At 39.9% G+C, this 15,992-nt stretch overlaps 1 protein-coding gene across 4 annotated transcripts in view; it reads right to left on the bottom strand.

Moving 5' to 3' along the window:
• Positions 1-15,992, bottom strand: part of LOC132382195 (MORN repeat-containing protein 1-like) — a 234,485-nt gene that overhangs the window by 134,967 nt on the left and 83,526 nt on the right. For all 4 annotated transcript variants that reach the window (XM_059952173.1, XM_059952171.1, XM_059952170.1 and 1 more), the window contains one exon: positions 11,700-11,768. In XM_059952173.1, the coding sequence (XP_059808156.1) occupies positions 11,700-11,768 (69 nt within the window). The remainder of the gene's footprint in view (positions 1-11,699; positions 11,769-15,992) is intronic.

Below are 15,992 nucleotides of genomic sequence, written 5' to 3'. Positions count from 1 at the left end.
ATTACTGCAATATGATACAAAGAATGTGGAGGATTTGTATCTAAATACTATTTGTAAAAGAAAAGAGGATGGTAAACCCTTCTTTAAATGGCAAGATTGCTGTTATCCATTGGGAAAGGATTACGCCAACTATGACACTGCTAAGGTAATTGATTTATTTTTACATAAAGTCCCATCAAAGGTTGGGATGAACCTGTATATGACATTATTTAACAAAGGTTGAGCAGAAATAAACAATACAATTTTTCAGACATTCTCTGCTAATCTACATCTCATGATCCCCTCAGTGCCTAAAAATGTACTGGGGTCAAGAATTCCAAATATCCACAGCCCTCTGAATGAAGAAATGTCTTCTCATCTCATTTGTAAATTAGTCATGCTCTCGGCCTAAGATGATGATATCTACCTGCAGATTCTCCGGCCAAAGGTAGATATCGTCATCTTAGGCTGAGAGCATGACCAGTAGAGGCAACCCTTTAACTGTGTGATACTGTTTTGAAGCTCGGAAGTTCAGCTTCCTGGTGTGTTGCTAGGAGATCTCAACTCCAACAAGATGGAGACGAGAGAGTATCAAACTATCTGAAATATTGGTGCTTACGTGATAATGATAATCAGATAATTGGGTATAGCTCACAATATTAGTGTCTGTTTTGATACTTGAACAGAAAAAGTAGCTTGGAAAGAAGACTGAAAAATTTCCTGGCATTCTTAGAGGTTTAAGGGTTAATGACACATGTTATGTGCACAAATACAGTGACGTCAAATAGCTACTGGGCTTATTTTACTCTATTCCGCCCCTTAATTATTGGTTTAATTGGTGATTTTCTACTTGGGTGGTAATGTTCTACAGCTGTGGTTTAGTCACAGCAGAAAACAATGCAAAAGTACAGTTAACAACCAAAATTTCACCAATAGAAACTAATTGTGTTAAAACACTACACTGAGATGGGTAGAATTAAAGCAGCCAGCACAAACACAATAGTCTCTGCTAAAATAAAATATAAATATAATTTATTTTAAAAATTCTGTTTTAACTATATTGTATGAAAAAAATGTGTCATGGCAACTAGAGAAAGAAATAAAAACCTTGGAAACATAGAGCTGGAAAAAGCCTGGAGCCCAGGAAAAATACCCAGAACCAACATTATTTTCCCACTTTGTTACACACACAAGGGCAGCCTGATATTCAATCTAATTCTAGAATTACTGTCTGGAACATGTCAGTCTAACTTCTCCCTTCTGGGAAAGGTGGACAAAACAAGCAACTGTAGAGCACAATGTGATCTGTGTAAATTTTATTTTTTTTTTGTAAAATATCTGCTAATGAGTCATTTGGCAGTTCAGATTAACTAATGGGTACTGACAAAGAACAGGCACTAGCTAGGCTTTCTAGTTTGCAGTGCTGTTCTGCCAACCCCAAGCATTCTCCACACTTACACTCAGTGGCAACTTTATTAGATGCCTCCTGTACCTAATTATCTGGCCACTGAATGTATGTTCGCAGTCTTCTGCTTCTGTAACCCATCGACTTCAAGATTCAACATCTCGTGCATTCAGAGAGGCTCTTCTGTACATCGCCTTCCTGTCAGCTTGAACCAGTTTGGCCATTCTCCTCAGACCTCTCTCATTAACATGGCTGTTCATTGACTATATAGCTCAGCACTTAACACCATCATTCCTATAGTCCTGATAAAAAGCTGCAGAACCTGGGCCTCTGTACCTCTCTCTGCAACTGGATCCATGACTTCCTAACTGTAAGATAACAGTCTGTGCGGATTGGAAAAAAAATCTCCGCCTTACTGACACCCCACAGGGATGTGTGCTTAGCCCACTGTTCTACTCTCTCTACACCCATGACTGCGAGGCTAGGCATAGCTCAAATGCCATCTATAAATTTGCTGACAATACTACCATTACTGGCAATATTTCAGATGGTGATGAAAGGGCATACATGAGCGAGATATACAAGTTAGTTGAGTGATGTTACAGCAACAATCTTGTATTCAACATCAGCAAGACCAAAGAACTGAAGTATCAGAAGTGGAGAGAGTGAGCTATTTCAAGTTCCTGGGTGTCAATATCTCTGAGGACCTAACCTGGATGCAACATATTGATGCAGTGTTACAGATTCCGGCAACAATAAATATATGAGTTAGGCAAGGGATTTTATAACAAATAACACGTTTATTAAACACTGAAAACAAACCCCCCAAAAATAAACAAATCACTAACGTAACTGGAAATCAGCTGCTGTGCGGCAGCTTAAACAGTTCTTAAAGCAATGAAGCTTACAGTTCTTAAAGTGATGTTGCAAAAACAGTTCTTTAGAGTAGTATTGCCAAAAGTTCAAAATGCTCACAGTCCATTTAAGGGAGAGACTTCTTAAGACGATTTAAACTCTCTTTCACGTCGTGTTGCTTCGGTTCCCAAAATCAGACTTTTTCCCACAAAGAGTTTACGAAACGAAACAGTTTAAAGGCACAGACCTTTCCTTTAAAACACTGTCCTCAATCCTTTCTACTATTTCGTAGGGATTAACACGAGAACAGTCAATGAATTCCTTCCGAATAAGGATCAAACAAGGTTGAACCCGTTTCACCGTTGAAATCGATTCTCCTCGATCTTTAACTCCCGAATTCCGATCTTCACTCTCCACTGATTCTCAACTAGCAGTATTGTAAAGAAACTGCTGGCAATGACCTTCTAAACTTTAGGCATTAGACAAAACTTCATCTTTCAACTAAACTGCGTCATCACATTAAATCACGCAGTGGCATGAAGTCAACATGGCCAATCCAGCCACGAACTGCCCCTCCTCACAGGGAGGGGTCCTCCTTTTATACCCTGTAAAAAAAAACCTGTCACATGACCTCTACTGGTGGGAAAATGACGTCACTCCACCATCACAAGACCATTACCTCAAGTCCAGTATAGCTTCAACCCCAGTCATGTGACAAGGGTACCACCGTCACGTGTCACGGGTACGTAACAGCAGCTATAAAGAAGGCAAGACAGTGGCTATATTTCATGTGGAGTTTAAGGAGATTTGATTTGTCAACTAAAACACTTGTAAGCTTCTACAAATGTACCAAGGAGAGCATTCTGACTAGCTGCATCACCATCTGGTGTGAAGGGTTCTACTGCACAAGATCAAAATAAGTTGCAGAAACTTGTAAAATTAGTCAGCTCCATCATGGGTATTAGCCAAGACATCTTCAAGGCGTGGTGCCTTAGGAAGGCAGAGTCCATCATTAAGGATTCCCACCACCCAGGCCATGCCCTCTTCACACTGTTACCTTTGGGACTGAGACACAGAAGCCTGAAGGCACACACTCAGCGATTCAGGAACAGCCTTTTCCCCTCTGCCATCTGATTTCTAAATGGATACTGAACCCATGAACACTACCTCACTACATTTTAACTTCTGTTTTCTTTGCACTACTTATTTTAACTAAAGTATTTAATAGACCGATATATACCTAATGCAACTCAGTTTTATTCTCTACATTTATCACGTATTTCATTGTACTGCTGCCGTAAAGCTAACAAATTTCATGACACATGCCGGTGATTCTGATTCTTATATTTGCCCACAGAATTACTACTCACTGGATTTTTGTTTTGTTTTTTTTGCACCATCCTCTGTAAACTCTAGAGAGTGTTGCAGATGAAAACCCAGGAGATCAGCAGTTTCTGAGATCCTTTCTGGCCCCAACAATCATTGCATGATGAAAGCCACTTTATCACATTTCTTCCCCAATCTGATGTTGGGTCTAAACAACAACTGAACTTCTTGACTATGTCTGCATGCTTTTATGCATTGAGTTGCTGCCACATGATTAGCTAATTAGATATTTGCAGATTGAAATTCTGGCTGAGTGGTGCCACAGCAATATCCCTGCTCTATTAGCTTTATATTTATGACTGTGAGGCTAAGCACAGCTCCAATACCTTTATTTAGTTTGCTGATGACACCATTGTTATTGGCTGAATCAAAGGTAGTACAAATCAGCATATAGGCCAGAGATTGAAAAGCTGGCTGAGTGGTGTCACAACAACACCCTCTCACCCAATGTCAGCAAGACTAAATAAACTCATCAAAAAGGATGAATCTGTCCTTGGCTGCAATCCGGACTCTTTTGAGTTAGTGGTGGAGTGGAGGTCACTAAACAAACTGTTATCCATTACGAACAATCTGGCACATCCTCTCCATGACCTACTGAATAAGCAGCAGAATACTTTTCGAACAGACTCATTCAGCGCCGCTGTCATAGGGAACATTACAGGAAATCTTTCCTACCAAATGTAATAAGCATATACAACAGTTCATCTCTGTGCGACAGAACACACATCATAGTACAACAGTCCTCGCTTTATTATTTCATACATTATTGCACATCATTGCACTTTGATACATTATTGTGTATATTATTATTTTGTGTGCTATTATTAGTTTGCATACTGCTAAGTGTGTTTTAAAATGTGGCTGCTGTAACAAAAGAATTTCCCATTCAGGATCAATAAAGTTCTTCTTCTTCTTATTATTATTATTATTATTAAGAGTAAGGAGCTGATTATTGACTTCAGGAAAAGGAAACCGGAGGGAGAATCAGAGAAGAGGGTTGGCAATTTTAAAATTCTCATTGTTATCATTTCAGTGGATCTGTCCTGAGTCCAGCACTTAAGTGGTATTACAATGAAAGCATGGCCATACCCCTCTACCTTCTTAAAAGTTTGCAAAGAGTAAGCATCATATTTAAAACTATGGCAAACTTTTATAGATGTGTGGTGGAGAGTATGTTGACTGGCTGCATCATAGCCTGGTATGGAAACATCAATGCCCTTGAATGGAAAAGCTAACAAAAAGTAGTGGATATGGTCCAGTCCATCACAGATAAAGCCCTCCCCCCCCCCATTGAGCAGATCTACATGGAGCACCATCTCAGTAAAGCAATATTGGTCATTATGGCTATCCAAGGCCATGCTGTCTTCTCACTGTTACCATTAGGAAAAAGGTACAGGAGCCTCAGGACTCACACCACCGGGTTCAGACACAGTTATTACCCTCAACCATCAGGCACTTGAACTATAGGGATATATTCACTTACTTTCAAGGACTCTTCATCTCATGGTCTCAATATTTATTATGTGCTTATTTATATATTTATTGTTATTTATTTTTAATTTTTGTATTTGCACAGTTTGCTGTCTTTTGCACATTGGTTGCTTGTCTGTCCTGTTGAATGCAGTCTTTCATCAGTTCAATTGTGTTTCTTGTATTTACTGTGAATGTCTGCAAGAAAATGAATCTCAAGGTTGTTTATGGTGACGTATGTGTACTTTAATTATAAATTTACTTTGAATGAGGTGTACAGGTGCGCCTAATAAAGTGGCCACTGGGCTAATTTTAAATGCATCAGGTAGTCGGTCTTAACACTTCATCATGAACAACTTTTTAGTCAGGCTTGATAGGGTGCCCTGGCAGCACTATAGGGATTACTGGATAATTAGCTGACTGGTTTTACCTTTGCCCAAAAAACTATGGCCTCAGTCTTCTCAATGTTTTACTGGAGGGGACTGCAGTTCATGTATTCCCAGAAGTTAAACAAATAGTCTGATAACATGAAGTTATTGGAGGAGTCAAGAGCGGTGAAGGGGAGATGACAATCATCAGCGTGTATGTGCAAAGATGAGCCAACATCTGCAAAAGATGTTGCCAAGAGGAGCTCTTAGATTGGGGAAAAGAGAGGGTCAACAATGAATCCTTAAGGATTTCTGTGGGAGCAGTTCAGGAATGAGAAAAGAAGCCATTATTTGAAAGGATCTGGCTATAACTTGTTATGAATGTACCACAGCTCTGAGGGGCCGAAGGGTGCGGGGTAGCCCCCTCCTTTGTGAGAATCGCAAGATCACTGTTGGGTTGGGTCAGGGGGCCCAGGAAATGAGAGAGAGACGTGCGGAACGTCTCGTTTCCCCAGCGATGTAAAGCTACGGGACATGGCCATTGTCTCCGGAAGGCGAATTTGTGGATTGGAGACTATGTTACGTGAATGCCCTCTGGCAAAGTGGGCTGGTTGAGGGAGAGATTGCATCACCCCCAACCTGACTGACATCTACGACCCTGCGAGTCAGGATAAAAGAGGGTCTGTAGGAACAGCCCCTCAGACGCACCAGAAGAAAAGTTAAGCGACCACGTAATAGCAGGAAGCCATTTGAAGGCCACGTGCGTTCAGTTCTGTTGCCTGGGACTGGTGGCTGGAACCATGGAAAACGGCTTTTAGCTAACAATGGGGAAACCCACTCCCCTGACTCCAAGGATTGGCATCATAAACAACCTGGGCAAGTTTTAAACCGCCCCTCTCTTAAACCCAAAACGCTGCAGCGTGAACGAACTAACAGTGACTGTTATATTTCCATCGGACAATTCATTATCCCCTAGACAACGATAGAGCTATTTCTTATTGGTTATTATTATACCCGCGCTTTAGATTTAACATTGACGACGTATATTATCTGCATGTTTGCATTAATCTTATTTTTGTGCCCCTTTCTCAAATAAATACTTTTAAAAATAGTACCATCAGACTTCAACGGACCTCTTTATTTTTGCTGGTAAGTGACCCAGTTACGGGGCTTCGTAACAAACTGAATAGGTAAAAATGGAATATACGGTGCATGATTCTACACTGTTTGAAACAGAATAATACAGTTTCATGCATTTGTCAAAGTAAAACCAATCGAGTTTCCTTTTCCAATTCCCACCTGCTGTAACCAGAAAATGTCAGCCTATAGATGTCAGGTAGAAAAGTGTGCAGAAATGAAGGTTGCACATTCCTACTCCAGGCCATGATGGAAATGCTAAACTACATTCTTTCCACATACACATATTGAAATAAATGCCCCACAATAGCTTTATTTAATCTAATCATCATCTACCCAATTCTACTTGATATTAGATTTGCTATCGAATGCTGTGCATATATAATAATCATAATAGAGTGGATGCAGAATTATTGATATACATTAGAACGGTTTGTAACTTTTTTGTTAAAATAAAGAATGATTATGAGAGAAAAGCTTTCCTTCAATCTCCACCTGAGCTGACATTCATGACCTTGTTTCTCTATTACATTAATAGTGCAATTACTCCCCAATGTTCATAATTCTGTCAAACTAATCAAATGATTTTTCTCTTTTTATTCTTTATTGCTTCCACCTGCTCTGTTTGTTTTTGTAAGCATTATGGAAATAAAGTGTGATTTTTCAGTTTTAACCAATGAAATGTAAGAAAAAAATCCCCAAAGCCCTCCTTGAAAAAAATTTTCCCTTCTGTCAATAAAAATCTGTACAGGCAATAAACCATGTAGAATTTACAGTATGCTACCAACTATTTGGCTTTAAGAATACCTCACATGGTTTACAAAATGTACACTTCACGACTATATATATAATTTGATTGTGGGATGTGTTGGTGAGAAAGGCCAGAGTCAAAACATGGACAGGAAAAGGTGTGAAACTAAAGGTGTTTGTGACTATATTGAAGAAGTCAAAGCCAAAGAAATAATTAAAGGAAAGCCTGAGCAAGCCAGTAAATAGTACACAGATGCACTTCAATGGTTTCCAGCAAAACTGCTTTCACTTACATAGTGGACCAAGCAAAGAAAAAAAAATACAGCCTCAAGTTCTAAAGCAATATAATTTCTCCAATGGAACATGCCATTAAAATGAACATAAAACATGAGAAAGAGGCAGATGTTTCTTATGGCTATTAATTGGTTAACAGTGCAACTGTGAACCATGTTGAATCTTGCAGATGGGCCTATTATGGGTAGAAGCTTCATGTTATACATAATAGAGCAGAACAATGAACACCAGAAGGTGTTAGGCTGGATCCCTGCTCAGTGTTAAGTTGAATGACTGTAACAGGTAGGGGCTAGGTGTAACTGGAATTGTTACCTTTAATATGATTGGAGGAATCATATTAAAAGGGGTGGAATGTCAGAAGTAGTTGTTGTTTAACACAGAGTGGCAAGTCCATGGGGGTGGTGGTAGAGACAGATATATTAGGGATACTTAAGAGGCTCTTGGGTAGGCACAGAGATGTAAGAAAAATGGAGTACTATGTGGATGGAAGGGCTAGATTGATCTTAGAGTAGGTCAGGACAATATTGTAGACCAAAGGGCTTGTGCTGTACTATTCCATGTTCTGTGTTCTATGAACTCAGTGTTCACACACTGACTTCGGTTCTTTGCGGGAATGGGACCCGCTCTCGGGGTTTCACGACCGGCCATTTCTTGATAAACCAAGGACACGGCCTACAAGATTTGCACAGCTTCAGGGTTTCCGGATTTTGTGGCTCTGGAGGTGGGCGGACTCGAGATCAGTGCCACCTAGTGTGTGGTGGGAGTACATGGAAGACCATAGTAAGCAGCACGCTGGCTGCTGGCTGTGTGCCTAGAGACCCGAGTTCTTTGGGCACAGAGCTCAGAAAAAGTGATGCAACAGTCTTCAAACAGTGTAAATCAGTGAGTTGTTTGTTCTGTCTCCCCTCTTGCTGTGAAATGGGGACACCTCTTTTTCCCTTATTCGGGAGAGCCTGTGGTACGTCAAATTACCGGGTGAACAAGTATTTTTTGGGGTACTGCAAGTCTGTGTCTTTATTGATGTTTTGCTGCATGCTTGAGTGCTCGGTGGGAGGTGCTGATGATTTTTTTGCTGGTGGGGGAAGGGGGTCGTGGCTTTGCTGCCACTTACGTGTGGGAAGGGGGAGCTAGGGTGGGGCTTTGAGGTTCTAGCATTTAACTGTCATTCATTCTTTGGGGCGTTCCTCTGTTTTCGTGAATGGTTGCGAAGGAAAAGAATTTCAGGATGTATATTTCTCTGACATTAAACATATCTTTGAAACCTTTGAAACATATGGGGGTGGGGAGAAAATGCAGCAGGGATTACAAAGGCTTCAACTCCTGGTCATCATTTAATGATCCAGTTTAAGGAATGCCTGCACACACCGAGAGAATGGGGGTCAGGCTTAATCATTATGAACAAGTCTAACAATCTGATCTCTGTTGTAAAAATATTACCTCCAAGGTTATAAGTTGGTTAACCATTACAGGGACCTGATCACAAAATTCCCCCTGGCACTCTAGTGCGGTAGAGATGGAATTCTACTCAGTCAAGGAGATGAAACATTAAACTAAGTTGCCTTATCAGGTGGACGGTGAAGGACCCATTACCCCTTTCTGAAGAAGAGCAGGGACGATCTTCCCTTTATTTTCCCCTTAAACTTACATCATTATGTTATCATAATGATATTTGTGGAAACTTAATATCCAGAAATAAGACCCAGTATTTCCTAAAGTATAAAATTGGCTATGCATCAACAATATAGTATAAAGCTTTATTAAGCTTTGAGGCGGATTAGGATCATGAAATATAAAACATAAAAGAAAATTCTTTTCCCTTCTCTTACTGGGGCTAATGGATTGTTCCACTAGAAACTGGTGTTGACTTTGGATGAATGGCCTCAAACTCTTCCATAATAATTCTATAATTTTATAATTTTCTTCACTGCTTAATTTAGACTCACATAAGAATCGAATTTCAGGTGAAGTCCTTCTCCAAAAGTCTCAGTTTTAAGAAGCAGAAGAAGAAAAAGAGGAATATATTGAGGCAGTAGGGCTGATGCTGGTGGACAGAATTAATTGAAAGATGAAATGATTTTTCTTGAAGAGATTAGATGCAACACTTGTCACTGCCACGATGATGAGTATCACAGCCAAACAACCAAACAGAGAGCAGAGGCACAAGAAGCTACCCAGAGCTTGTTTTTGTACCTTCACCCACCTTTGGAACAACGTGCCCAACAATCTGATTATGTAAGGGCTCTGTTTGGAATATGTCAAGCTAACCCAATGCTTTGGTGACCTGTAAACAGGACAACATAAAATATGATCTGCATAGGATTAAAGAAAGGGATTTCAGCAGTACAGCTAATCTTCTATGTTCTGATAAACATTGGGTTGAAATGCTATCAATTTCTGTCACAACTAATACCAGGTTTTGTGCTGTGTAACCTGCCTAGTTCTATAGCCTATCTGTAAACCATTGTGCCCAGTGCCATTCAATCTGTGCTAGCAAATTAAACATATTTGGCAAATTGCAGCATTTTGCATTAGTGTGAGATCTGAGAGGTTTCAGCAGAATCTTACTGACAATGTAATATTATTTATTTTCAACACAAAAGGCTGGCAGGAAGAGGCAAAAGATTATTTTTCATAAATCATCAAAAATATCCTATCTACTTAATCAAAGAAGAGTTACTGGCAGCTTCCTAGGCGGCTTCTTTCTTGAAGTGCCACTACATTCCCACTGTAGCATTGTGTCATTCAGACCAGACAGGGACCTAATACAATTCTTGCATTGACGGATACTTTACTCAGCCACTGCCACTGTAGGCGGTTGCACTTGGCTGGAGAGGGACGGGATGGTGAAGCAGATTAAAGCTCCCCCACTTTTACTCAAGACTACTGTCAAGTAAACCCTTTTGAAAGACATACGTATATAGATGTCATGTGATGACATGAACAGGCTTACTTGTGCTATCGCTATAAAAGAAATAGCCCGAGAGTACTTCTAATCCAACCACACATACAGCTACGGGACCCGACCAATGGAAATCTTCCACATCCACATTGTAGACATGGAGACTGAGGGAGGCACCAGCTGTTGAGATGCAAGTAACTATAGAAAAGCAACAAGCTGTGAAACATGCACTGCCCCAGGGACAGCAGTGCACATGGATACTCCATCTCTATCCACACTGAAACCACAGATGTGTGACATGTATTTGTGTCTTATAAGTGTCGTCTATATTAACTCTTTCACGGTTATTAAACTCCTGGCATTGAGCACCTCTCAGTAGATCATTCAGACACAGATAATGCCTGAACAACTTTCTGCCATGCAACAGATAAAATCAGTTCGTTTCACCAGAACTTTCTATTGTTTGACGTGAACGGACCTGATTTTGTAACCGACCCTGCTCTATTGGTTGATATTGGGCAAAGTGGGAAGTTGGAAACAAGGAGGAAAGGTGGGAGAAATTTCTAATCCAAAGCAAATAGATCTGCTGAGCAAATCATTAGGGAAAGTCATTACAGTGAAGAATACACAAGGATTCACACACATTTAAATGCATTTCTGGAAAGAAACAGGGGTCTGGCCACAAGTCCTGCGAGAGGTCCTAACCAGCTTTACTAATAATTTTATTTCTACTTTGCCTTTTGAATATTGTAAGGGTAGGGAAAGTGGTTTTCTAGGTGCTGTTGATTGAAATATTTTAAATCAGAAGATCAAAATCAATTAAACACCTGGAAATTAATGAGAATATAGACTTATACATTTATAGTTAGGCTCCTTGGTATATATCTTGAGGACTACTTATACTTATGATTTTGAAGCCCTTTGTAAGATAGGAATGAAGGAGAGTTTACTAATGACAAAGTGTCCTGCCCATCAGGTTTACTGCACTTTTCTTGTCTTCCTAAAAATAATTAGATTCTCCTGCTGCAGACAGAACTGGCTCATTGCCCAGGCTGGGTGTGACCATTTTGCAGAAAAGACCCCAGGCCTCCAAATAACAAAGAAAGCAGGTGCAGGACATGGGCTCTGCCAATAAGATATAACGAGGTGCAATTACCGTAGAGAGCTCCTTCCTCCTGATGTTTTGTCCCTTTACCTTCATTGTCATATGAGGGGTCTGGTGTACCTGGGGAGAAATAAAGAGCTTTCATTTAATGGTTTCATTTCTGTCAGTACATGCACTCTACACAAGCAGTTTGAGGGCCTGTATTTGTCAAAATCAAATGGATTTACTTAGATTAACCACTTATTCTTCGTATGGATAAGCAGAAGTGGCATGCTTATGTGAGGAGGAATGAAGCAGAAACGAGGAAAGCTTGTTGATAATATTTCCAATCAAATATCTATTGATTAGAATTTACAGTTTCTTTTAAATTGGTTTCTAGCACAGGGTGTAAACCAGTCCAACTCAAAGGTGGAAGAGATCAAATCACAAACAAGAGAAAATCTGCAGATGCTGGAAATCTGAGCAACACATACAAAATGCTGGAGGAGCTCAGCAGGCCAGGCAGCATCTATGGAAAAGAGTACGGTCAACATTTCTGCCTGAAATGTCGACTATACTTTTTCCCATAAATGTTGCCTGGCCTGCTGAGTTCCTCCAGCATTTTGTGTGTGGAGGAAGAGGAAAAGAGTGAAGAGAGAGATCAAAGGCTGTCTGGAGAGAGATGGAATTCCAGGATGCTCTTTAAGGTGAAAATAGTAATTCAGGGAGTTCCACACAATCGGGAAAATCAGGGCGAGAATATTTTCTAAACAATTTGCTGTGTAAAAGAAAAGGAACTCCGTCCATGTACAGGTGTAAAGTTATTGCACAATGCTTATAATCAAAAAAGCATGTGGAATATTGTCTGTTTCCTGAAGAGAACTGGACTGTATGTGGAGCATACAGTTCTGCTCCCCTAAACCTTGGTCAGACACCCATTTGACACTCATGAACCTCAAGAAGGATATACTGCCCTTAAAGAAGGGACTGGGTAGGTTAACCAGAATGACTCCAGGGTTTAAAGGGTTAAATTAGAAAGACAGCATCCATAAACCTGGCTTGTATTTCCTTGAGCATGGACGGTTGAAAGTTGATCTAATCGAGATGTCTAAAATGATAAAGAGAACCAATAATCTAGATACTGAGAAACTATTTCCTTTGCTCAGAGCATTCAGTACATGGGACATAATCTTAAAATTAGAGCCTGGTTTTTCAGGAGTGAAATCAGGAAATGGCTTTTCACACAAAGGACAATGGAAATCTGAATCTCTGTCCCAAAGGCTGTGGATGTTAGTGCCTAGCAAAACTTTTCAAAAGTTCAAAAGAGCACCACATGCTTTAATCGATGTTGGTAATAATAGAGAACAAATGCTGAACATGTACTTTTGACTTCCTTAAGTATTTTAATTGATGTCTTTAACTTACTTATTTTGATTTACTAAAGTCCATGCAAACACTTTCATTCTCACATTTACAATAACTCTAAACAAACCACAAGGAACTATAGAATTTGGAACTACAGAAGAGGCCAAAAAAGTCTTTCAAAAAGCCTTGGCCATATTTCCAATACTCTGTGTCAAAGCTTGATTTAATTTGTTGAGGAATATTTTAAAAGAGAACAGAACGGATAGAAACTTTAGAAGTCAATTCCAAAGTTTTGGGCCTTAGCAGTTTGTAGACCATGAGTGTGATTGCTGAATGGAACATCTGTTGAGACAGTTTTTGATAAGCTCATATTTTTCAGGCCCATAGGTTCACTAGTCCTCCTTGAGCTCTTGGAGGTTTTTGGTAATTTTTAAGTTCATTTGTGTTAAGAGCACCAGTGCTTTGGATACTTTTTTCAGCATGATGAAAGAGATTAAAGGCCGAGTGTGTCTGCAGTTTAAGTAATAATGTGTCTGTGTTCCACTGTAACTACTCATTTTCACAGTTATATTTAAGCACTACTGTATATTTACACAGGCTGCTTTTTGTGAAACTGTATATTAACACACAGGAAATTTATCAGGGTATTGTGAAGACTGGACAACTTTTAGCAATAAGATACACTGAGGTTGAATTCCATAGAGCAGAGAAGACTGATAGAAATACAATTTAAGTATATGAAATTAATTAGGGGCCTAAATACATCAAATGGATATAGGCGACTTAGCAGATCTGTTGAATATAGGAGACACAAAGTTAAAACATTCCATGCAATTATTAGAAAAGTTGGAGATTTTTAGTTTAGCGTTGCCATCAAGCACCAGCTTTCTCCTGTTGGTTGTTACAACATGTTCAATAAGGTAGCACAATGCCATACTCTCTGAGTGACATCTTCAGACAATTTCCAGGACAAAAGTATTCCAGAAAGTATCCTAACTTGTATCAATCAGCACATGAAGAGTGAAAGGTGAGCATGACATCTTAAAATAATGTCAGAAATCTTCAACAATGGCTTTTACACAGTGTTTCGATGGTCATTAATTGAAGACTTAGTCAGCAAGATGGCATACAGACTTTCTGCTGAGAGCTTGCAAAGGTAGTGACAAGTCAGTATTTAAGAGGGAGATTGAAAATCTTGCTGACTGGTACCACAAAACAGCAACCTCTCACTCAATTAAAGTAAGACCAAGGAAATGATTATTGACTTCAGGAGGAGGAAATCAGAGGCCCATGAGCCAGTCCTCATCAGGGGATCAAAGGTAGAGAGGGTTAGCAAATTTGAATTCTTCAGAGATAATTTCAGTGGATCTGTCCAGTGCAAAATGCCATTCCGAAGAGAGCAGTGCCTCTACTTCCCTAGAAGTTAACAAAGATTCAGCCTGACATCTAAAACTATGACAAACTTCTATAGAGGTGTGGTGGTGAGCATATTGACCAGTTGTATTATGGCCTGGTATAAAAACACTAATGCCCTTGCACTGAAAATACTACAAAAAGTAGTGGACACTGACCAGTCCATCACAGGTAAAGACCTCCCCATTTTTGAGCACATTTACATAGACCGCTGTTACAGGAAAGGAGCATCCATCATCAAGGAACCCTACCTTCCAGGCCATGCTCACTTCTCACTGCTGCTATCATAAAGAAGATACAGGAACCTCAGATCCAACACCACCAGGTTCAAAAGCAGTTATTACCCCCCAGCCATCAGGCTCTTGAACCGGAGGGGATAACTTCACTCGCCCCATTACTGAACTGTTCCCACAACTTATAGACTCACTTTTAAGGACTCTTTATCTCATACTCTTGATATTTATTGCTTATTTATTATTATTATATTTTTATATTATTTTGTAGTTGTACAGTTTGTTGTCTTGCACATTGGTTGTTTGTTCTGTTGGGTGCGAGCTTTCATTGATTCTATTGTGTTTCTTGGATTTACTGTATATGCCCGCAAGGAATTGAATCTCAGAGCTGTATATGGTGACATACCGGTCGGTATATGTTCTTTGATAATAAATTTACTTTGAACTTTATGTTGAGAGCTTGCAGCCAAGTTAATGGTGATCAGACCTTTAATAACCCTCAGGCAGGCCATTTCCAGCATACACTTAAACTCCTTTAAAGGCAAGCTTAATGGAGCAAAGGTGCTCAAACCTCACCTTGGACTCCTCAGAGTTCTTCAGCACTCAAACTCTATCTCTATTTCTTTGTTTAAAAGAAATTCAACAGGCTAGCAAGGCTGCCCTCCTATTATTTCGAATTAATATAATTTATAAAGAAATAAATCATCATATATTTCACTCCTCCCCTGCTGTGTCCAAACTCTCTGTCCGAGCATTAGTAACACCTGAAGCCACGTAACCTATTAGTATCACAGGATCAACATGCAAGAAATAGCACACCCTGACATTTTCACAATCCTTTTGGGGGATTTTCACAAGGACAGCCTGAAAAATTCATTAAATGATTACCATCAACAGATTACTTGTAGTACCAGGCGAAACAACACACTGGACCACTGTTACACCACTATCCTACTGTGTTATTCCACGCCCTCACTTTGAAAAGTCTGATCATCTGGCTGTATTTCTACTCCCAGAGTATGGGCAGAGACTGAAGATGGCAGCACCAGTAATGAGGAACAAAAGGGTATGGACAAGGGAAGCAGAGGAGTGCTTACAGGACTGCTTGGAATCGGTGGACTGGACTGTAGTCAGGGATTCATCTTTGAATCTAGATGAGTATGCGACAGTTGTTACCAGCTTCATTAAAACCTATGTAAGATGAGATGAGTGTGTGCCTACAAAAACTTGCTGCACATTCCCAAACCAAAAAACCATGGATGAACCAGGAGGTATGGCATCTGCTGAGGGCTTAACCTGTGGCATTTAAGTCTGGTGACCCAGGTCTGTACAAAAAAAACAGTTATGACTTTCA

This window comes from Hypanus sabinus, chromosome 27, assembly GCF_030144855.1.
Source record: "Hypanus sabinus isolate sHypSab1 chromosome 27, sHypSab1.hap1, whole genome shotgun sequence".
In the NCBI taxonomy this organism is placed as follows: Eukaryota; Metazoa; Chordata; class Chondrichthyes; order Myliobatiformes; family Dasyatidae; genus Hypanus; species Hypanus sabinus.
Note: the sequence above shows the minus strand (reverse complement) of the source record. Positions and strands in the feature narration are given on the sequence as shown.